The sequence below is a fragment of the Hypanus sabinus genome, chromosome 9 (assembly GCF_030144855.1).
Source record: "Hypanus sabinus isolate sHypSab1 chromosome 9, sHypSab1.hap1, whole genome shotgun sequence".
NCBI classification, from domain to species: Eukaryota; Metazoa; Chordata; class Chondrichthyes; order Myliobatiformes; family Dasyatidae; genus Hypanus; species Hypanus sabinus.
Window position 1 is genome coordinate 107893804 of NC_082714.1, and position 23679 is coordinate 107917482.

The 23679-nt window shown below is 42.0% G+C and overlaps 2 protein-coding genes across 2 annotated transcripts; one reads left to right on the forward strand and one right to left on the reverse strand.

Annotated features, from left to right (window-relative positions):
* Positions 1 to 1644: 1644 nt before the first annotated feature.
* LOC132399704 (tubulin beta chain-like) lies at positions 1645 to 12959 on the forward strand. The gene is made up of 4 exons (XM_059980382.1): positions 1645 to 1803; positions 4577 to 4685; positions 6767 to 6877; positions 7521 to 12959. The coding sequence occupies exons 1-4, from the start codon at positions 1747 to 1749 to the stop codon at positions 8585 to 8587; spliced, it is 1344 nt and encodes a 447-aa protein (XP_059836365.1). The 5' UTR covers positions 1645 to 1746; the 3' UTR covers positions 8588 to 12959.
* Positions 12960 to 17416: 4457 nt separating this feature from the next.
* atp5f1e (ATP synthase F1 subunit epsilon) lies at positions 17417 to 22391 on the reverse strand. The gene is made up of 3 exons (XM_059980383.1): positions 22241 to 22391; positions 21063 to 21186; positions 17417 to 17550 (listed from the first exon to the last, which is right to left on the reverse strand). Exons 1-2 carry the CDS (start codon positions 22270 to 22272, stop codon positions 21066 to 21068), a joined length of 153 nt encoding a protein of 50 aa, XP_059836366.1. The 5' UTR covers positions 22273 to 22391; the 3' UTR covers positions 17417 to 17550; positions 21063 to 21065.
* Between the last annotated feature and the right edge of the window lie 1288 nt (positions 22392 to 23679).

Below are 23679 nucleotides of genomic sequence, written 5' to 3' on the forward strand. Positions count from 1 at the left end.
TGGACAGTCCTTCAACTTGTGGACAGGCCTCCAGCCATCGAGTTTTGACATCTAGATGTTTTACAGAACTACAGAAGTTTATTCACTCACAATGATCAGAGATTTACAAATATATTTACAATTTCAATTAAAATATTGTTACTATTATCTATAATACACACAAATCCCTGGAGGGCCCACCATTCTCGGAAATCCTCCACTGCACCCATCGTAACTGCCTGCTCCCTCTCCAAGGACAAGCAGTCAGCTTAGTCAGAGCATTTATCCGCCCGTTGCCTGGACCTATGAAACACCAGCTTGGCCAGGCCCAAAAGCAAGCTGATCAGGAGATCCCCCTGAGCCACCCTCTGTACTGGGGGACTGTATATCAGGAGCGCAAGACTGGCTTCTGGGCTTCCTTCAATCTGTATCTAGCAATTGTAGTCATAAAAATTGCAGCTGTAGCAGACTGGGGCTGCTCTCGCATGAGTTTTGAAGAACAAAAAGTGAAATCATTGAAACAACTAAAAGAGCTGGAAGGAAAGATGTGCAGTTTCTCCTAGCTTAGTGACCAGAACAACGGGACCATACCTCAAAGTAGGGAGTCAGTGATTCAGGATGGAGATAAAGTTTAAAAGGCGGTTTCATTCAAACATACAAAATATCTATGAGACCCAACACAGTAGATGCAAGGACGCTCCCTCCCCTTCGTAAGGAATCAGGGCTCACAGTCTCGAAGCAAGGTTCACAACTGACAGAATGAGAGAATCATTTGCTTAGAAAGAATGAATCCTTTGAGTTCTCCACCCAAGATACCAATCGAGGTTCAGTCGCTGAGCTAGTATACTCATTAAAGAGATCAGCAGATCAAACTGGAGAGTGGTGCAGAGGTAAGACATCAGTCTGAAGGTACTTCTATGGGATTCGAAGGCTTCTGGCTAAGGTTTTCTGATATATCCAGACTTCTGTGTTGTAAAACAATCGTATATTTATTTATTTATTGAGATACATTGTGGAATCGGCACTACCCTAAGTTAATCCTTGCCTAATCACAAGACAGTTTACAATAACCAATTAACCTACCAACTTGTTCGTCCTTGTACTGTGGGAGGAAACCTGAGTACCTGGAGGAAACCCACATGGTCATGGGGAAAACGTACAAACTCCTTACAGGTGGTGGTGGGAATTGAACCAGATCACCTGCATTGTAAAGTGTTGTGCTACCATGTCGCCCCACTGATCTCTATTATGAGCAGGCTAGTTTTCAATTTAAGATGATATCTTTTTTTTCCTAGGCAGAATTAATTCTGTGTCTACCTCATCAATTCCCATTGATTATTTAAAGACCTTGGTTAGATCACCCTTCAACTTTAGAAATGTATGGAAATGCAAACACTTGGTCTCACAATTAAACCCTTAAGCCTGAGTGAAAATAGAACATTGCTGATTCATTGGATTGTGAAGACTTTATACTCCTGATTAGCTGCCAGCTCTTTAATGTTATGAGATTCTAAGCTCCATTTCTCTTATCTCTCTCTAAAATGCTCATGCTTATCCTCAGTGAGGTCTCCAACATGAGTGTGTGGGAGGGATAGGACGGGCAAGAGAACAGAATTGCGTTTCCTGAACTGACCGCCCCTTGAGGCCATGTGACATTGTGACAGGCATTCCGGCTTTTCCGAGAATCCAGGCAAACAGCTGTTGCTGACGAGGTAGCGGGCAGTTGGGTCTTTAAATCATCCAGAGTTCGAGTACCAGCTGGGCAGCATGCGTGAAATAGTGCACTTTCAGATTGGCCAATGTGGTAACCAAATAGGGGGCAAGGTAAGTGGAACTTAGTTTGGATGACGGAGCGAGTTATTTTTTAAGTTTGTAAGTTGGGATTGTGCTTCAGGGGCCCGTGGAACACCAGCCTTGCCTGTGTGTCCATTGTCCATCTGTTAACCATGGGGTTCATGGGGCATATCCACCCATGGGTCCACTGGGCTTGGTCAGAGCCCACGACTTGAATGCATAATCTCAGTTGGCGCCACAATACCATCGCCGCCTGTGGCACTGCCTTCATCTGAGACGGTGGGCAAGTCTTCCAACAGTTATAGATTGTCAAAGTACAACACCAATATTCCATACTCAACAGAAGACCAATTGAGGACGTGGATTGTGAACAAATTACAAAGACGTGGATCAGAGAGAGATGGTTATATATCTCAGCATTTTGTGGAAGTATGTGAAATAGAAGTAATGGTTTATACGTGTATTTTATTTATATATTAAATAGATGTAAAATATTAAATATTAACATACTTCTGTTTATCTCTTAATGTTGGAGAGCTCACTCAAGACTAATTGTGATGTGGCTAATTTTTGTATAATTGGGAACTTTGATAGTACATTGAATGATGCAGTCTAAAATTTAAATGTCATGCAACGTGGTTGAAGTGACTGGCAGTGTGTGGTGAGTACGCAGATAAGAGCAGAGATGGGTGTGGAGGATTTCTCTGAATTGCCTGTCAGTCTTGTTTACACATTGCAGAATTGCTCCCCTCTCTCTGGGACTCTTAACCAACCAGAGAGCAAGTCAAAAATGCACAGGGAACAGTGGCTGACCTCCATTAGCAAATGTGTTGTTTCTGGCTGACAAAGGTCCATACAGTCTCCGTCATTGTGGCAAAGTGAAGCTCTGTTACAGTCTGTTTGAAGTCAGTGGACATCGAGCAGAAAGCACTCAAACTCCTTTGTACAAAGGAAGATGGTTGTGGGTGCCAGAAATCAATCATCCCAGCCTAGGACATCTCTGTGGGAGTTTCTCAGTGCTGTGTACTGGCCCCAACATCTTCAGCTGCTTCAACAACAAACTTCCTTCCATAAGTTCTGAAATAGAGATATTTGTGGTGATGTCAAATTCCACTGACAACTCTTCTGAAAATGACAACATCCAGACAACAGTCAAACATGGGCAAGTACTATTCATGCCATGGCTGCTTGCAAGAAGAGATTGAACTAGCCACTCTTTTGCATTCGATGGCATGACCATCAGAGTCTTCAACCATCAGCATCCTGGAGGTCATAACGCAATCAGATTATCTCCAGCTATCTGTAGCTACTCAAGCAGGTCAAAGGCTGAATGTCCTGCACACAACTGGTTCACCTCCTGTCACACTAAACCTTTCAATTATCTGCAAGGAGTAAGTCAAAGCTTGACAAAACCATTGTTGACATCGCCACTGTCATTAGCCGAATCAAAGGTGATAACGAATCAGCATATAGGAGGAAGATTGAAAATCTGCCTCAGTGGTGCCACATCAAGAACCTCTTACTCAATGCCAGCAAGATTAAGAAGCTGATTATTTACTTCAAGAGGAGGAAACTGCCATAAGCCAGTCCTCATCAGAGGATCAGAGGTGGAGGGGGTCAGCAACTTTGAATTCCTTGGGGTTATCAATTCAAAGGATTTCTCCTGGGCCCAGCACGTAAGTGTAATTACAAAGAACATACAGCAGACCCTCTACTTAGAAGTCTGTGAAAATTCAACATGACATCCAAAACTTAGACAAATTTCTATAGAGGTGTGGTGGGGTGTATATTCTCTGGTTACGTCACTACCCGGTATGGAAACACAAATGTCCTTGAACAGAAAATCCTGTAAGAAGTAGTGGATATGGCCCTGTCCATCACAGACAGAGCCCTCCCCACCACTGAGGACATCTACACAGAGCGCTGTCACAGCAAAGCAGCATCCTTCATCAAGTACGTCCACCACACTGGCCACGCTTGCTTCTTGATGCCTCCATCAGGAAGAAGGTACGGGAGCCTCAGGTCCCACACACCAGGTTCAGGAGCAGATATTACCTTTCAGCCATCAGGGTCTTGAACCAATGGGGATAACTTCACTCTCCTCATCACTAAACTGTTCCCACAACCTATGAACTCACTTTCAAGGATTCTTCGTCTCATGTTCTCGATAGTTATGATTATTATTATTACTTTCTTTTCTTTAGTATTTGCAGTTAGCTGCCTTTTGCACATTGGATGTTTGTCTGTCCTGTTGGGTGCCGTCTTTCATTGATTCTATTATGTTTCTTGGATTTACCAAATATGGCTGCAAGAAAATGAATCTCAGGGTTGTATATGGTGAGGTACATGTACTTTGATAATAAATCTACTTTGTACTTGTTGAGATGAGAACAGGTTCAATAACACTAAAGCAAGTCAACAATATTTTGGACAGGGCAGCCCACTCAACCAACGCTCCATCCACCACTGTAAGCTTTCAACTCCTCCGTCACTGATACACCGTGGATGCAGTATGTTATTTACCTTGATTACTCCGACAGCACCTTCCAAACCCATGAGCCCTACCACCTGGCAGAGCAATGGATGCAAGAACACTGCCACCTCTCTGCAAACCCCCTCCCTCACCTTAAGATTTCAAAAACATTAGGTCCAAATCCTGCTAGTCACTTCACCACACTGAGAGCTCCATCACAATAAGGACTGCACCAATTCAAAAAGGCCTGCTCAAGGGTAGGCAATAAATATTAGTCTTGTCAGTGCCATGTTCATGATACACCTAACAAAAATTTATTTTCTCTGCCAGTTCTGGGAGGTGATTAGTCAAGAGCATGGAATCAACTCCAAAGGCAGTTATGAAGGAGATTCAGACCTCCAACTTGAAAGAGTCAATGTGTACTTCAACGAAGCACATGGTGAGCAAGCCACTTAAAGAAGCATTGAACTTACTGCCTTTGTAGTTGCTTATATGTATACTGTCATTTATCATCAACAAAGTTTTGTAGCAAACTAAAAATCTGCAAAGCTCCAAACCACATGCAAAATTGAGCAACATACTACAATTGTGTATCAGTATAGTGTGTATTATCACTGACAAATATCATGAAATTTGCTGTTTTACAGCAACAGTACAATGCAAGACAGAAAACAAACCATAAATTACAATTAAAAATACACAATGCAAAACAGGAATAATGAGGTTGTGTTCATGGACTGTTCAGAAATCTAATGGCAGAGGGGAAAACGCTGTTCCTAAAATGCTGAGTGTGCATCCTCAAGCTCCTAACAGTCATAAGGACAAGAGGGCATTTCCAGGATGCCTTCTTCTTGGGGCACCACATTTTGAAGAGGAACTCGATGGTGGGGAGTGTTGTCTGTGATGGAGCTGGCCTTTATCCCTCTGCCTATAACCTTCTGCAGCCTCTTTCAATCCTCCACTGTGGAGAAACTGACACAGATCTGGTGTCAGAAAGGATCTGGCGTGTGGATTGGGATGGGCTATTTTCTGGCAATGGTCTACTTGGTCTTCGGAAGTGAAACTACAACTTCTAGTGGGGTGAGACTACAACTGAAGGTCATGGGTTTAGAGATAAAAGGTGAAATGTTTAAAGGGAACATGAGGAGAACTCCTTCACTTAGAGGATGGTGAGTGTGGAACGAGCTGCCAGTACAAGTGGTGAATGTGATTTCGATTTCAACGTTTAAGAGAAGTTTGGATAGGTATATGGATGGGAGGGGTATGGAGGGCTATTGTCCCACTACAGGTTGATGGGACTAGGCAATTTAAATGGTTTAGCACAGACAAGAAGGGCCAAAGGGCCTGTTTCTGTGCTGTAGTTTTCTATGACTGTGATCACAGGAATGCACTGACCAAAGTTAAGAACATGGATTTCAATCTGCTGCCCAAATGTGCACAGCACAAAGTTAAAACTTACAGCTCAGGACAGCTGAATGAAAAATAAATACCACTCTTGTCCCTTAGAAGGATCTTTTCTGAATCTGTGACTAGGACATCGTTGCCAAGGTGCAGATGGTGCTTTTCTCTTTCACCTGCGCTTGGAGAGTTTCAAAGGACAATACAAGAGGGGATTACTCTAAAATCAACCCAGGGTACACTTTGGTTTCTATAACTTCCGGTAACCGCTCCCCTCTGCCCCTTTTCTTTAAACCATCCCTTTGGCTAATCTCTTTTCCCTCCCTACTCCCTCGATCTGCCCATTATCCACACATATTTTCCACCATTTTCCCTCCTCACCTTCCTTTATTCCACAATCTACCATCCTATCAGATTCCATCATCTTCAGCCCTTGTTTATTTCCATCTGTCATCTTCCAGCTTCTTACATCATTACCACTCCTCCCCTCCCTCAGTTACCTACCAACCGTCCACATCTGGATCCACCCAAAAGCTTTAACTCCACCCTCACCTTTTCATAGTGGCTATCTCTCCCCTTTCTTTCCAGTCCTGATGAGGGGTTTTGACCCAGAAAATTAACTGTCCATTTCCATCCATAGACGCTCCCTGACCTTCTGGATTTTATTTTATTTATGGATACAGCGTGCACCAGGCCCTTCTGGCCTAACGAGCCACTCCACCCAGCAACCCACCTGTTTACTTCAACCCTATCACAGGACAATTTACAATTACCAATTAACCTACTAACCGGTGTGACCTTGGGAAACCCGCACATTCACAAGGAGGACATACAAGCTGGTGGTGTCGGAACTGAATTCTGAACTCCAGCTTTATCGCGTGCTGCTCCAGGATACACTTCCTCTGGGAGTGTGTCAAGGAACTGTGTAGATCATGCTTTAGTCTGACTTGACTACATGTGAAAATGTTGGATGGGATAGAGCAAAGGAGGCATTATAATATCCAATCTATGCCATACCATCAAAGACTTTCTCAGTGTGGAGATTGTGAAATAGTTGGAGTTTAGATGTATCATATTGAATATTGTGTTCTGCAAGGCTAAATCATGAACCTTTTCCTTCAGGTAACAAGTATGTGCCGAGGGCAATATTGGTGGACTTGGAGCCTGGAACAATGGATAGTGTCCGGTGTGGCTACATCGGTCAGCTCTTCAGACCAGATAACTTCATCTATGGTACAGCTTTAACTCAAAAAAACCCCAGAGTACTTCGAACTGAAAAGTTTTTACTGTTAAAAACTTTAATTATTCTTAAGTCTGTCTTTTTTAGGCTTGGCTCTTTCTTATGTGCACTCCATTTGTTGGGTCACTGAGCAATATTAATGAGAACCTGGTCAGTTATATTTTCACACATATAAATTCAGGAACACAGAAGGACAAAAGTTTTTCAGAGTTTTATCTATTGGATAAGAGTCTGAGTGGATAAAGGATAACAGAGATACTCTCAGTGGACAGCACATCTGTCTCATTCAGAGAATATCAATCTGATGTGCGTAAGACTTTAACTGACATTTACACTCTAGATCAGGCATTGAGTCAGTGTCCACCAGGCAGGACGGGATATAGTAAGGTCTGAGTGTTAGTGAGCAGTATTTTTAATGATGGGTACAGGATCACTGGGAATCCTGTGCTGTGGATTCTTCTGTGTAATCAGTAAAAGATTAAAATGAATGGTTTCTTAAAGACTTCCAGTTATGGTACAGCAATTGATTAATCATTCCTATTACTGATCTGTACAGCTGCTCCATTGTTTGTCAGGTCCATTTAACCAGTCTCTTTTCTCTCTCCGACCCTCCCACCCCACTCCATCTGGGTGCAGGAAACTCAGGGGCTGGCAACAACTGGGCCAAAGGCCATTACACAGAAGGTGCCGAGCTGGTGGAAAACGTGCTGGACGTCATGAGGCATGAGTGTGAGAGCTGTGACTGCCTCCAAGGCTTCCAGCTTATACACTCACTGGGAGGAGGCACTGGCTCAGGCTTGGGCACTCTCATCATGAGCAAAATCAGAGAGGAATACCCCGATAGAATCATGAACAGCTTCAGCGTGATGCCTTCACCGAAGGTCTCCGACACTGTGGTTGAACCGTACAATGCCACCTTGTCCATCCATCAGCTGATAGAGAATACTGATGCAACCTTCTGCATCGACAATGAGGCTTTGTACGACATTTGTTTCCGGACCTTGAAGCTGCCCACACCAACCTACGGTGACTTGAACCATTTGGTCTCCATGACGATGAGCGGTGTCACCACCTCACTGCGTTTCCCGGGTCAACTCAATGCAGACCTGAGGAAGTTGGCAGTCAATATGATTCCTTTTCCTCGTCTGCACTTCTTCATGCCTGGTTTTGCCCCACTGACGTCTCGTGGGAGCCAAGGCTACCGCTCGCTGAGCGTTCCAGAGCTCACTCAGCAGATGTTCGACGCCAGAAACATGATGGCAGCCTGTGATCCGCGTCGCGGAAGGTACCTGACTGTGGCAGGAATCTTCAGAGGCAAGATGTCCACCAAGGAGGTGGATGATCAGATGTTAGCTTTCCAAACCAAGAACAGCAATCATTTTGTGGAGTGGATCCCCAATAATGTCAAGGTGGCTGTGTGTGACATTCCACCAAAGGGACTCAAAATGTCTTCCACTTTCATAGGGAATAACACTGCTATCCAGGAGCTCTTCAGGCGCATTAGTGAGCAGTTCTCCGTCATGTTTAGAAGGAAGGCTTTTCTCCACTGGTACTTAGGAGAAGGTATGGATGAGATGGAGTTCACAGAAGCCGAATGCAACATGAATGATTTGGTGTCTGAGTACCAACAGTACCAGGATGCTACAGTTGAGACAGAAGATGCGGGATATGAAGAGGAAGAAGCCAACTCTGCACAAGTTTGAGTAATTAGGAGAACTGTGTACCTCACCAAAGGAATAATGAATGTAACAGCAAAAGTGAAGCAAACATCTAAGGCAACAATGATCTTATTCTAATTGGACATACTAGAAATGTACCTGGAAACTGAAATCACCACTAAACCTATACCTTCACAGAGATTCATAATTTTATATTCTACCTATGTATCATTAGGAACCACATTTACGAAGCATTGCTTGGAAATAGTAGATGTTTATGTACTGAACACAAACATAGGCGACCGTCATAAATTAGTGAGGAAAAATAAAACATGTCGTATGTAAGCTCCCACTAGGGGATTATTCTTAGAATATTTTAAATAATCTGTGTTGTCAAAGGTGGAGGAATGGAGGGATGCATTACATGATAATATTGCATTTTTAAAAAATGCAGTGATATATGTTCACAATAAGAGCTTGTGCCTCCAGCAGTGTGAATTAGACATTAGAATGGCTGTGCAACATATATTTTTGAAAGAAAAAAATTAATTTCTGAACTGAACCAAAGTGGAAACCAAATTTGCTTCAGTGATTATCCATTTTTTAAAATAATTTAAATGTTTTAATTGGCAAATATTAAAGCTTATCCGACAGAATCTGATCATACTTGAAACGTTGCACAACCTAGACTCCCACACATCACTTCTCACACTTTCTTGTGATGCTTTAAAATAGAGAAGAAAAGCGAAAATAATTTTTTTTTAAAAAACTGCAGTTGATGCAAGCACCCAGTTGGTCTGGCAGTATCCTTGGAATAAGAAACAGTTAACATTCAGATCCTAAAGACAATGTCAAATGCTCTTAGACCCAAATGTCAACTGTTTTTCTCCACTGATGTCTGCTGACTTGCTGAGCATTTCCAGCATCTTCTGCTTTATTTTTCCAGACCTTTACCTAGAATCTGAAATCTACTCAACTTACCACTTGAACTAACTACTCGCAAAGGCCCAGAGCAGCAACACACTTCACAGTCAAAAGTAGGTTCAGAGGTAACCTGACAAAAATGTGCCATATTATGTGACACTTACTATTTTGTAAGACCATTTTATTACATCTGACAAAAATGCTTCATTTGGTTACTGAGCACTCTGGAGAGTAACCAAAATTTGTCTTGTTTTTTAAATGGCTTTGCTTGCAATATTTTATCCAACCAGACTACTGTATTTATACGTAGTCACAGTGATGCGGATAGTATGATGGTGTCATAACAGGAATAATTGTTGGTATGAGGGATGACGATAGCAGTGCAAATCTTGTTGGGAGTGGTACTCTTGTCAAATGAAAATTAATTCAAACACTTCCAATCAACTGCAAGGATCACAGAGTCTTCAGTCAGATGAAAATGTAAATCACTTTTCCCCTCAGCCATCTCCACACTGCTCCAACTAAGTCCAACAAACTTGGCAGACATCAACTCATCTTCCTTCTGGCAAATTGCAGTCCTCAGGACTTAATGCAAAAATTAATAATTTAAGATAACTTCATTTATATTTTTTCTATCCAGTTATAACTGTATCTTACATTTTCAACTTATACCTATTTTACTCGTTTCCAACTATCAGCTTTTAAAATAATTATGACCTTCACAACTTTGGTCTGCATTCCATCGTGGATATTGCCTTTGTCTTCTCCACAATTTAAAAAGCATACTTGCTTTCTCATTTATTCAGTTTGGACAAAAGACTTTTAATCTGAAAGGCTGACTTTATTTCTCTCCCTTGGGATGGTACCCAGTCTGATAAGCATTTGCAATATTTTGTTTAGATTCCCAGTAGTTCTTATTTTGCTCAAATTACAGACAGACATACTTTATTGATCCCAAGGGAAATTGAGTTTTGTTACAGTCACACCAACCAAAAATAGTGTAGAAATATAGCAATATAAAACCATAAATAATTAAATAATAAGTAAATTATGCCAAGTGGAAATAAGTCCAGGACCAGCCTATTGGCTCAGGGTGTCTGACACTCCGAGGGAGTTGTAAAGTTTGATGGCCACAGGCAGGAATGACTTCCTATGACGCTCAGTGTTGCATCTCAGTGGAATGAGTCTCTGGCTGAACGTACTCCTGTGCCTAACCAGTACATTATGGAGTGGATGGGAGACATTGTCCAAGACGGCATGCAACTTGGACAGCATCCTTTTTTCAGACACCACTGTCAGAGAGTCCAGTTAGATTCCTTAATGTATAAATATTAAACATGAAAAACAGTTGTGCAGAGCCAGTCTATACACATCTGCAAAGAGGCAGTCTCACTTTCTTAATGGTAATTTATAAAATTTAGGAAAATAATAAAAGAATTCTTGTTAGAATTCCTTGCATTATAGAATCTCCCACTGATTTCATCGAAGCAGATGACAAGTGTCCGGGAACATTATCATCTCAGTTCCCCTCATGCTTGCATCCTTGCAATGGGCATACATTGCAATCCTTCATTTTCACTACACTTCACCTTGGAACTCCCTAAATGACAGCTGCACCCAGTCTCCATTGATTCAAAAAATCCCACAAAAGCCTTATGGGCAATCAGTCGCTGCCTTGTTAGCAACATCCATGTACAGACTGACTGGAATAAATATATTTTTAAAATTATTATCAAAAAACAAAAATGTAAAATAATTTTGCCTTCTTATAATAAAAGATGCAGGAGAAACCCAGACTCTGACATTATTGGTCTATGTAGACTTCATAAATCTGGGGTATGACAGAGTAAATGTTTAATCACTCCCAAGTAGTTCTTGCACTCTCTGGCTGGAAATTAGTGTCAATAGACTTTGAAAATTTGGTCTCAGTTTTCTTCACCTCAACACAAAAAGTCTTGTACACTCAAGTTCCAAATGCCATTCACAGCACTCCTATCCCACTGCTTTCATTAACAATTCAAACATTTTCAGCATTTTATATTTTGGCAGAAAATAATTGCTTAATTTTAGCAAATGCCTTCAAGGGAAAACAGCAAGCACATGGCAAATGGACAGATGGTGTATAGACAGTACTGTCGAATGTACAGAGTTCATTTAAAGCACTGACATATTTGCTTTGGTTGGTTTGTGCTGTAAATTCTGTGCCTAACTTCCATGCTGTAAGTGTGCTTAATTCAGCTTTATGCCATTGCAATGTTACAATGGAGTTTTGTTTATTTTTAAACATGAATATCAATAAATGAGCATCTGTAATCTTTGTTGTAAAGTATGTAAAGCAACCAAAGGTTGGACTATATAATAATGAAGCATATATTCTATCAGTTGTTCACTGATAAGACTGGTGTTTGTGTTCATGAGCTAATAACGCAACACCCATGGACAAAGGAACCAGGTTAAGCACAAATTCAAATCCAGGGCGAACCAGGCTTGTGAAATGCTGTTTTTAATTTACCTCTGTCCCCAACAAGGTCTGGTCGCCTGAAATTCAATGCAATTGACATTTAACCGATCACAAAAGCAAACTAGCAAGGCATTTAATTCTAATTAAATTAGAATTTCAGATGTTCATCACTGACTTTAAAGTGAACAGGAGGTCGTCATTTGGCCTCTTTCATGCTCACTATTCAGTAAGATCACAACTTTTCTGCACCACATTCTGTAATGTCCTTAATATCCCAAACTCTAGCAATCTCAACAGTCCCTTTGGTCTGCATTCAAAGAATCCCCCTCACCTGTTCTAACTGGCTGACCCCTTTGAGACCAATTCCTAGTTTTCCCTGGCTGTGATATCTTGACCACCGCCAATGCATCAACCCAGCAAAGATATACCTCACAGGACAATCTCTCCCATCCCAAGTGTTCATCTCTCTTTCACAAGCATTTTGCCATAGATCAGGAAACTACATGTGCACAATACTCTAGATGTAGTCTCACTTGAGCACGACTTCTCTACTCATTAAAATCCTCTTGGAAAGGAATAAGCTTTGGTAGCAACATAAGTTGTGATCACCAAAAAAGGTCAACTCCGTACAAGCTGACCTTTAAGAACATATCATCATGAATGTCAAATGTGCAATATCAAAGCTCTTCATCAAGGTCAACAGATGGCCTTTTAAACATAAAGAGACCCACTCCAAGAAGCAAACTATATGCCGGGACAATGTTCATCAACTGTGGCTGGAAAAACATGCTACCTTTTCAAGTAAGCTCTAGAAAGGTTAAGCAACGAAAGGAATAATACAAGTTATTTACTGAGAAGCCCACCCCTCTCATCCATTAAAGTTAATTTCAGTTTTTTAAAAAAAGTTATTCCTCTAGGATCAACTACGCTTAGGGTTGGTAAGGACTAGTAATCTTGTAATTGAAAGACACTTGTGAGTTTTTAAATGAATGAATGACATAGATCTACTTCAAAATTCAAGTTCAAGTTGTCACTTGCCTATACAACCAACGTTCCTCCAAACCACAGCACATAAAATATTACCACAAATAGTTAAAATAGCACAGGTAAACAGCTCACTGCCCTAGTGACCTCAGTGGTGGCAGGATATTCTCTAGTCTCACAGCTTGAGGGAAGACGCTGTTACGCAAACTGGCAGCCCTAGTCCTGACGCTTCTGTACCTCTTCCTAAATGTAGTTCAAAGAGATTGTGGGATGGGTGGTAAGGATCCTCAGCATTTCTTCGAGCCCTTCGTACACAATGCTCCCAGTAAATGTCACAAATGGGTTGGTGGGCTGGTATGGTTAGACCCAGTTGATCCTCTTGGCAGTTTTTAATATGCTTTGCAGCTTCCATCAGGACTCTCTCAATGGTGCTCTTGTAGTAAGTTGTTAGTATGGGGGTGGCGAGCTTTGCATATCTCATTCTCTTCAGAAACGTAAATGCTGCTTTACCTTCTTGACTAATGAGGTGGTGTCATGGGTCCAGGTTAGATTGTCCATTTTGTGCAAATCAAGGGACTTATGTGCTCTTCACTCTCTCCACAGCAGACATTGATGTGCAATGGAGAGTGGTAAACTTGCACTTTCCTGTAGTACAAAACCATCTTTCACCTTAACTATATTGCAACTCCGGTTGTTGTTCTCACATCAATTGACAAGCCTCTCTACCTCCTCTCTGTATGCCAACTCAATAATGTTGATGAATTCTGAATGAAAAATTATTCAGAAGAGATAATTTATAACTAATCCATTGGATCTTGTAATATGAAAACACCCCCATATCAATGACTCAAAAAATACATTCCAAGCTTCTCCTGTAAATTGTCAATTTAAATCTTTTACCCTACGCATTATTCGGTGAAATGTGCTGGAACTATTTCAAGTTGCCTGACTTTTAAATGCTTCCAGATCCAATTAAGGCTCCATACAAATTAACACTCAGTTGAGGCTTTTTTTTTTGCAGCCTACTATTTATTCACTACATTTTGAACAAATGTTCAAATTAATTGAGTGCCTATTACTAATATCATATATCTCTAGGTTACAATGCAAAAGCTGGTTAGATTAATGAATGTTCAAGTGACTTGTGTTCCACAAGGATCAGACGAGTGAGATGATGCAACACTTGGAAACTATGCATCAAATACCAAGCATACCTCAATTCAAGATGAGACAAGTGAACTCAGTACATCTTTTATGAAATGACAAACATTCATGAATTCAATTACCTATTTGTCAAGAGTCCTATACAAGATTCAAATCAACTTTGTTGAATCTTGGGTAATTAACCTGCAGAATGACCTCAGAGAAAATATTGCTTAACCTGCAGTGTTGCATTACGTCTCTGCTATCAATTTTTAAATTACTTTGAGTAGCAGAAAGTCTCTTCTAGCATTTACATACAAAGCCTATAATAATAATTCAGCCCACCCTTGGAAGTTTTCCTTTTTTATTGTTCTAAAATATTGAATCACAGTGGATTTAATTTGGCTTTTCTGACACTGATTAACAGAAAAAGACATTTTTGTGTCAAAGTGAAAACAGATCTCTATAAAGTCATCTAAATTAGTTAGATAATTTAAAAAATAAATGATTTCACAAGTATTCACTCCTCCCCCCCCCCCTTAATATGGCACACCAAATCATCACTGGTGCAGCCAATTGGTTTTGGAAGTCACATTTATAATGAGTTAAATGGAGATGTTTTTGGAGAACTGTGTGCAGTCAGGGTGTTTCAATTGATTGTAGTAAAGATCAATACTTCCAATACACCCGTATCTGGAAGGTCCAACTGCTGGGGAGTCAGTATCAAATTACACTATGAAGACAAAAGAACACTCCAAGCAACTCCATGAAAAGGTTATTGAAAAGCACAAGTCAGGAGATGTATACAAGAAAAATGTTCCTTGGAGTACAGTTAAGTCAATCATCAAAAATTGAAAAGAATATGACAAAGCTGTAAATCTGCATAGAGCAAGCCATCCTCAAAAACCTGAGTGATTGTGCGAGAAGGGGACTAGTGAAGGAGGTCACCAAGAGATCCATGATAACTCTGGAAGAGTTACAAGCTTCAGCTGCTGAGATGGGAGAGGTTGCAGAGACAACAACTGTTGCCCGGGCGCTTCACCAGCCGCAGCTTTATGGCAGAGTGGCAAAGAGAAAGCCGCTGTTAGAAAAAAACTTAAATGAAATCTCAGCTAGAGTTTGCCAGAAGGCATGTGAGAGACTCTGAAGTCAGATGGAAGAAGGTTCTATGGTCTGATGAAATCAAAATTCTTTTTGGTCTTCAGACTAAACGCTATGCTGTAACACCACACATCAAAACACACCATTCCTACCACGAAGCATGGAGATGGCTACATCATGCTGTGGGGATGTTTCACTGCAACAGGTCCTGGAAGGCTTGTGAAGGTGGAGGATAAAACAAATGCAGCAGAGTACAGGGAAATCCTGGAGGAAAACCTGATGCAGTCTGCAAAACAACTGTGACATGGGAGATTTGTTTTCCAACAAGACAATGACCACGAACATAAATCCAAAGCCACACAGAAATGGCTTAAAAACAAAAAAGAGTTAATGTCCTAGAGTGGCTAAGTCAGAGTCCAAACCTCAATCCAATTGAGAATTTGTGGCTGGATTTGAAAAAGCCTGTTTACGATCCTCATGCAATCTGTCAGAGCTTGAGCAGTTTCATAAAGAAGAATGGGGGAAAAGCTGCAGTACCTAGATGTGCAAAGCTGATAGAGACCTATCCACACAGACACAAGGCTGTAATTACTGCCAAAGGTGCATCTACTAAATACTGACTTCAAGGATGTGAGTATTTATGCAATCAATTACAAATATAAAACACAAAATAATTAATTTAATCACTTTGTAGAGACTGGGTTTCACTTTCACAAAACAGAGTCTTTTTCTGTTGATCAGTGTCAAACCCATTGTGATTCAATGCTGTAAAACAGTAAAACATGGAAATTTCTAAGGGGGGGGTTGAATACTTTTTTATAGGCACTGTAATATTGAAATACAGAGGAAAAATTATTTACAACTATGTACAAATAGGTTGCCTTTAAACTGCTAGTTTCAAAACAGTGTAGTCATAGGGAATCTGAGGCCATCTGTTGGTCGGAGTCAACCATGGGTATTGCGTCCTGGTTGTCTACGTGATACATATGCCAGGGCAACATGGACCAAGCTGTTGTATATGCAACAGGTCTCCCCTTTCCACATAGCTGATGAAATTAAATGAATGGCAGACACCAATACAATTAGGCACCAGCAGCATCATGGAAGTTGCCAGTCAGCTTTAAATTCAACGTACGACTACCTTTGGGACTTCAGATCCCCCACCCCCACCCCCCAGGGTTTACTCCCTAATCCTTCCCCATGAGAGCGAAACACAGCTGAAAGATAGTTGAAGTTTGTGATCAGAGTTCTCCTTCTCCTAGATCAGGGGTAGGCAACCTTAAGCACAAATTATTTTCTAGCATGCGTTATTCATTAATTTGAAGCAAAACATAACTAGATGTATTTAAATAGAAAATTCCCATATTTCAAGTGTTTTTTAATGGCATTTATCTGGCCGACCGTCCGCTCATTAATACACGATCTGGCCCACAGAGACAAAAAGGATGCTGACCCCTGTCCTAGATGAACTGCCAGCCACTGCTGACGAGCCTGATCTGCCCAAAGGAACTGATTTTAAGGTGCCAGTAACCCGCCTTCGCCTCTCCTCCTGTCAGTAGAAACAGTTCCGCTGGCTAGAGGCCAAGCCACACATGGAGGCCAGGAGCTGGACTTGGTTGTCATAGGAGACACATGCTATTAGGGGCTTATCCCCACCACCTCCCCAGCCAAGAGAACCTTAAGGAAAAGTAATTTGTTCGTAGGTTAACGAACTGATTATAACAACAGCTGCAGGCCATCTCCAACTCCCGTACAGTCAGAACCAGCAATGAATGAGATGATGGAAAATATGAAAACTATGCACCAAACATCACAGATTAACAATCATCTAATTTCATAAGAAAGACCCAGAGACTGCCTATAAACTGATACAAGAAGCCATGTGAAATTCAGATCTCTCTCAACAGTGCATTAAAAATGAATGCACTGATCAAAATCAGCCACTTTAGGGGGTACTAATGACAACCAAGCTATGAATCAAGACATTGGACCATTGATTTTGTTTTTTTTCCCTGTATAAAATTAATTTACATTATCATCATTACATTTTTGGGGTGAGAAAGAAGATGCCCCATTTGGTATCTCATTGCCCCAATATGAATATGGTCCTTGCCAATAATGCAAGGCAAAAATTGGACAATATCTTTAAGATTTATCTGAGGAATAGAAGTCCAAATTACATTAGATTTTACAATCAAAATGCCCCAACACATCTCACTCAATACACTCAAGTAAAAAAAATTCCACAATCCATTAAAGAATGAGTATTTAAATAATATCTGTATTTTGAATCAACATTAGTCAGTATTGCAGTATTCAACTGCATTCAGCGTTCCAACAATAAGGATGATAACTTGTAAGAGTTCACATCTTCAGACATTCAGATCTTCAGATCCTGGGAAAAAAAACAAAATCAAACAATTAATAGAATGTAATAAATAGCATGATACAAAATTATAAACAACTTACAGCACTTAGTTAAAATGCCACCTAACTGGGGAAATTGGGGAAGATTAAAAGAATTTTATACAAAGATTTCAAGAGGACTAAGTTGATTTAAAACTAGTTTTAAATCTACACAAAGGAAACAATAAAGGAATGAGTTTGGTCATGGCGGAATGGCACTATGTGAATGAATTAATATGCATGACAGCAACAAGCAGTGGCTAAATTAAAACAAATGAACACACGCTTACTATAACTATACATCTCTTCAAGGCATTAAACCTTAACAGGATTAGGGGGTCCATCAACCATGAGAGAGACTGCCAGTGGTAGGGACTGCCAATACTCACTGCTAGAATAGTACCAGATCTAAGATTTAAATCAGAAAACTGGGAGCTTTATCCTTGGAGCAGAAACAATTAAAGTAAAAACGATGACATTGTAAATATGGAGGATCTGCTTTCAGTGATAATTGTCAGGAGTCTGCAGATGGATTCAAAATACTGGTTAAACCAATCAAAAATAAAAGATCATGTTCCTGCAAACTGGGTTGTGAAAAGGAAAAATCACGCTTGGTTAAAATGCAGTGAACAGACCATAAGACCAAGAGCAGAATTAGGCCATTTGGCCCATCATGTTTACCATTTTTCCTGGAATGGCGGAGTAGACAAGTATGGGATTACAAGTAAATGAGCTAAGTAATTCATTGGCTAGCTCCAGTAATGAGCCTGCATTGATATTGTGGGCCACATGGTCTCCTCCAGCACTCTGCAACTGGTTCCAGCTCTCCTAACCCTCACTGCACTTAATCCAAACACAGACGTTTGGAGATTCAAACCCTGGTCTTGAGTTAATTGAACTCAGACCACTACAACTGATCTTTTGTCCCTGGTGAGTGTAAGATTGTTAGAAGTATGAAGGAGTGAAACCTACACATTTGAGAAAGACCTGAGAGCATTCATGAAAGCATAGAGCAGCTTCTGTCACAACTGGGAGGCATACAATTATTGCAGCTTTAATCCTTTTTTTTAAAAAAATGCTCTTTTAAACATGAAAGTTGTATAATGAGGGAGGACCACAAAACAAAGGAGTAGAATTAGGCCATTTGGCCAATCAAGTCTGCTCTACCATTTCATCATGGCTAATTTATTATCCCTCTCAACCCCATTCTCCTGCCTTCTCTCAGTAACATTTAACACCTTAACTAATCAAGAAACTACCAACCTCCATTTTATATATACACCCAATGACTTGGGCTACACAGCCACCTGTGGCAATGAATTCCAGATTCTCCAGCCTCTCACTAAAGAAATTCCTCACCTCTGTTTCTTAGATAAGGAGCCTAAAGGCACATCCTTCTATTTGGAGGCTATGGCAACTGGTCCTAGACTCTCCCACCATAGGAAACTTCCTCTCCATATCTTCTCTCTCTAGGCCTTTCAATATTTGATACATTTCAGTGACGCCCCCCATTTTCTTTTAGCAAGTAAAGGCCCAGAGCGATCAAACACTGCTCATAAAATAACCCTTTCATTCCCAAGACCCCCTTCCATGCCAGCATCTCCTTTCTTAGATAAGGGGCATAAAATTGCTTACAATACTCCCAAGTGCAATCTGACCAATGCATTGCAAGGCCTCAGGCATTACACACAAGAGAAAATCTGCAGATGCTGCCAAAGGGTTTTGGCCCGAAACATCAACTGTACTTTTTCCCCAAATATGCTGCCTGGCCTGCTGAGTTCCTCCAGTATTATGTGCGTGTTCCACAACCTTGTTCTTAAAATGAATGATAACATTACATTTGCCTTCCTTACTGCCGACTCAACCTGCAATTTAATCTTTAGGGAAGGGAGCAACAATTAATAGAATAGCAACCATCGCAAGGATACAGAAGAAAAGATACAGAATACACCTGCCCCCAAACTTCTTCCCTCACCAACACCCTAGGCCCCAGACAGTCCTTTCAGGTGAGGCACCACTTCACCTGCGAGTCAGCTGGGGTGATATACAGTATCCGGTGCTCACGATGTGGCCATTTATACATTGGAGAGACCCGCAGCAGATTGGGAGACCATTTCGCCGAACACCGGCGCTCAGTCCTCCAGCAGTGGCGGGATCTCCATGGCCACACACCACGCCCACTCCGACCTGTCTGTGCATGGCCTCTACTGTCAAGATGAGGCCACACGCAGGTTGATGGAGCAATACCTTATCTCCTGCCTAGGTAGCCTCCTACCTGCTGGCATAAACATTCAACTCACAGACCTCCGTTGATACCCCTGCCCCCCTCTTTACCCCATCCCTATCTATAATTTTATTCTGGCTCTCTTTCTCTTTTTTCCCCCCTCACTATAATCTCCCCCCAGCCCTACGTTTCTTTCTCTTTTATTTCCCATAATTCTCCACCTTCCCCCTAACCCATTTCCCTCCAGCCTATCACTTCCCAGCTCTCTACTTCATCCCTCCCCCCACTTCTTCCCCCCACCCCCGACCATCCCATGTTACTTCACTCCTGATGAAGGGTTTCAGCCCGAAACATCGTCACTACCTCCTCCCATAGATGCTGTCTGGCTGCTGAGTTCTGCCAGCATTTTGTGTTTTTTTAAAAATTTATTTCCAGCATCTGCAGATTCACTCATGTTGCCTACAGAAGAACTCTATCATCTTCTTCACATTTGGATAAAAACATTAGCATTTAATAAAAAATTTATTGAAATCTTACTTCCACCACTGCTACATCTCTTGCCTGGTATTCACAACCAGTTAAGCCACAGCACAAGGGGACCCACAATTTAAAAAATGGATCACTCCACTTTAACTGGAAAATTTTCTTGGATTGATGTACCGCTTCATAAAACAACTGCACTGTCGTAAACATCACTAACAATTTGCTTTTGCTAAGCCATTTTGAACATTAAAAAGCACCTGTAACTAGAGTTCTGTGCAAATACACACACACACAACGCCTAGGACTTTTGCACAGTATTGTATTTGGTGAGAGGAGAGTGAGTTTGTAAATCTGGCGGGAGCAAATGATGTTGGAAATGGCAAGGAGAGGTACGGGACAGCTGGCAGAGGAGTGCCAGAGGGCAGAGACTGGGGTAAGGGCAGAGACACTCAACCCTGAGACAGCAAGCAAAGTAATCTGATTCCGAACAATTGGTTTACTGATCATTACTCTATGTCTCCCTCAAAGGGTGTTTTCTGCACCCTCCCCTTTTCCCCAAACATGATTCCCCTCTCCCTGCCCTCTTCCCGCTCTCAGTTCACCAGAGACCCTCATCAGAATCAGGTTTGTCATTACTCACACGTCATGAAATTTGTTTTCATTTTTGCAGCCGTACAGTGCAATATACAAAATTACTACAGTACTGTGCAAGTCTTCAGGCACCCTGGCCATATACATGTGCCCAAAGCTTTTGCACAGTACTGTACACAGATCAACAAAAATGCATTACTTACACATTACTCTTTTGGCTTGTTGACTTTTACGCTTACATCTCCTACTTTCTTAGCCTCTGCTTGGTACTGGGGTTTCAGAGCAGCCCGCACTGCTTGCGCACAAATACGAGAATAACGAATGTAACTGGAAGAGAACCCAGAGCAAAAGTAAATCAAAGCATTCCTTTGGTGTGAGGCTCAAATGTAATTAATGACCCAACCACAAAAGCAATAATTCCAATAAAATATACTTGTTAAATATGCTGAAGCCACAAGAAGTGAGATGAGGCTTCCAAGGATTTATCTGTGAATCTAAATCACCTGTGTTCAGCTTGCACCACTTCTTTACATAAACAGGACAACTCAGATGGATAGAATTTTATGCAAAGATCAAAAGTGATTTAATACACTGGAATATTAATTTTTACTGCACGGTGTATGGACTAAGCTGTCTCGATGGCACGAAAAGCCTTTCCATTGTATTTCAACACTAGTGACAATAATATTAGTGTACTTTGCCAAGAGAAAAGATCACCGAGGGAGCAGCAAATTAGATTGGTTTCAGGAAAAACATGTATGCTGTGTTACATCAGGCAAAACTGACTACATACACTAGCGTTTAGCTAGCAGAATAAGACATCGTAACGACAAATCCTTACATGATTCAAGATAGGATGCAGGGGATGCTTCAAGTCAAGAGGATTTTTGAACTAGAAGTCACAATTTCAGAATAAAAACGCCATTTAGTACCAAGATGGACAGAAATAACTTCATCAAAACGTTTGTTGCCCCAGGTTCCAGCAAGCGCAGGCGCTAATCTCTCGAGGTCTCCAGACCAGAGGGCTGCGGCAGCAGTTAACAAGCTCATTCAAAAGAAACCATTGGATTTCTGGACATGGAGGGCACTGATGAGTGACAAGCAGGCTCAAGGGGACCCAACAGCCAACTCCAGCGCTTGATAAACTAATTTGGAAGACAAACATTGAAGCTTCAACGGCCCTCCGTCTACACCCTCAATCCCTGGCCGAAGACATGCCGGGCGATACCACTTAACCTCCAGCCAGCTTCTCAAGGTGGAAGCAAGCAGCGCCTCACGGGCCTACTAGTGAAGGCACCATGGGGCGGCGTCCGCCGGCCCGACGGTGCCCCAGTACCCTCGACCCCAGACCCACCTCATACCCCTTCGGTCCCGGACCTACCTGAGACCCGCCTGTCTCCAGTGCGCCACCATTTTCCCTCCGCTCCCTGTTCCTCTACCCCGCAGTGAAGATGGCGGTAGACGTAGCACGGCCAGCTGCAGTCAACCAATCAGTGGCCGATTAGGAGTCTCGACCAATGAAAATATCAACTGCCGTCTAATGCAACCAATTGGCACACAGTCTCTATAGGACTGGCCAATCACTTTCTTGGAAGTGCCATCCATGCGGAGTGTGCACTAAATACACCAATCACAAACCAACATTGCCAGCAAACGGCCATTCAGGATTCGCTAAACCCGGAAAGCTATACTACGTCACCACAGCCGGAAGTCCGAGGTTTTCCAACCTGAACGGAGTTCAGATCGAATCAGAGCGACCGAGAATCTGTCGTCACAGCCAGGATCCACCCACTTCCTATTCCCACACCAATATGTCCGTCCACCTTCTCTTCTGTTGCCGTACTGAGGCCAATTGCAGATCAGAGGAAGGGTACCTCACTATTTCCTCGTGGTTTTCTCCATTTGCAGCAACTCTGCCTCGGCCTCTCACACCGCCCTTCTAGGCCCATTACCTCTTTTCTCTCCCTACCGGACCAACCCGTCACCCACATTTTCTTTCCTTAGCTCTCCTCCCTCCTTCCCTATAATCCATCGTTTACTGGCCTCTTCCTTCTTCAGCTCCTTGTTATTTCAGCCCTTCCCAGCTTCTCACATCATTTCCTCCACCCCATCTTCCTCCCTTCCTCACCTTATCACCAGCCAGTTCCTGCTGCTCTCCTCCTCCTCCATCCGTTTATGGAGTTGGCTTGTTATTTTTCACTGAGATACAGTGAAAGACTCGTTAATTTCATCAACTTTGCCTCTTAACTTCCACCCTGTCCTCAAATTCACTTGGTCCATTCCTGACACCTCTCTCCCCTTTCTCAATGTCTCTGTCAGACTGTCTACTGATAGCCGGACCTTCAACCCTTCAGGGCTTCAAACAGTCCTTCCATGTGAGGCAACACATCAACTGCAAGTCAGTCAGGATATCCAGCATACCCAGGGCAGCCTACTCCACATTGGTGACGGGGGGGGGGGGGGGGGGGGGTCCTTGTTAAGAATCTTGGCTCTGTTTGCAATAGGCTTACTTTCCTAGTGGTCACCCATTTTTATTATACTTCCCATTCAAACATTTTGGTGCATGGCCTCCTCTAATGCCACGATAGGGTCATTCTCAGGTTAGAGAAGCAACACCTAATATTCTAGTAACCTCCAAACTAACAATTTCTCTAACTTACAGTAATTTTTCACCCCTCTCCCTTTTTTCCATTCCCCTTTCAGACTCTCCTCAGCCCTTCTCCTCCCTGCCTATTACCTACCTCCGGTTTCCATCGTCCTACTCTTTCTCCTATGATCTCTTCTCCTGTCAGATTCCACCTTCTTCAGCCCTTCACCTTT

What these genes read in the sequence shown, in the direction of transcription:
- LOC132399704 (XM_059980382.1), top strand. Translation starts at nt 1,747, where the DNA reads ATGCGTGAAATAGTGCACTTTCAGATTGGCCAATGTGGTAACCAAATA. An exon ending in GTAACCAAATAGGGGGCAAG is followed by an intron (nt 1,804 to 4,576) that starts GTAAGTGGAACT and finishes TTTCTCTGCCAG; the next exon opens with TTCTGGGAGGTGATTAGTCA. An exon ending in GTACTTCAACGAAGCACATG is followed by an intron (nt 4,686 to 6,766) that starts GTGAGCAAGCCA and finishes CTTTTCCTTCAG; the next exon opens with GTAACAAGTATGTGCCGAGG.
- atp5f1e (XM_059980383.1), bottom strand. Translation starts at nt 22,272, where the DNA reads ATGGTGGCGCACTGGAGACAGGCGGGTCTCAG. An exon ending in TGGAGACAGGCGGGTCTCAG is followed by an intron (nt 21,187 to 22,240) that starts GTAGGTCCGGGA and finishes GTTCTCTTCCAG; the next exon opens with TTACATTCGTTATTCTCGTA.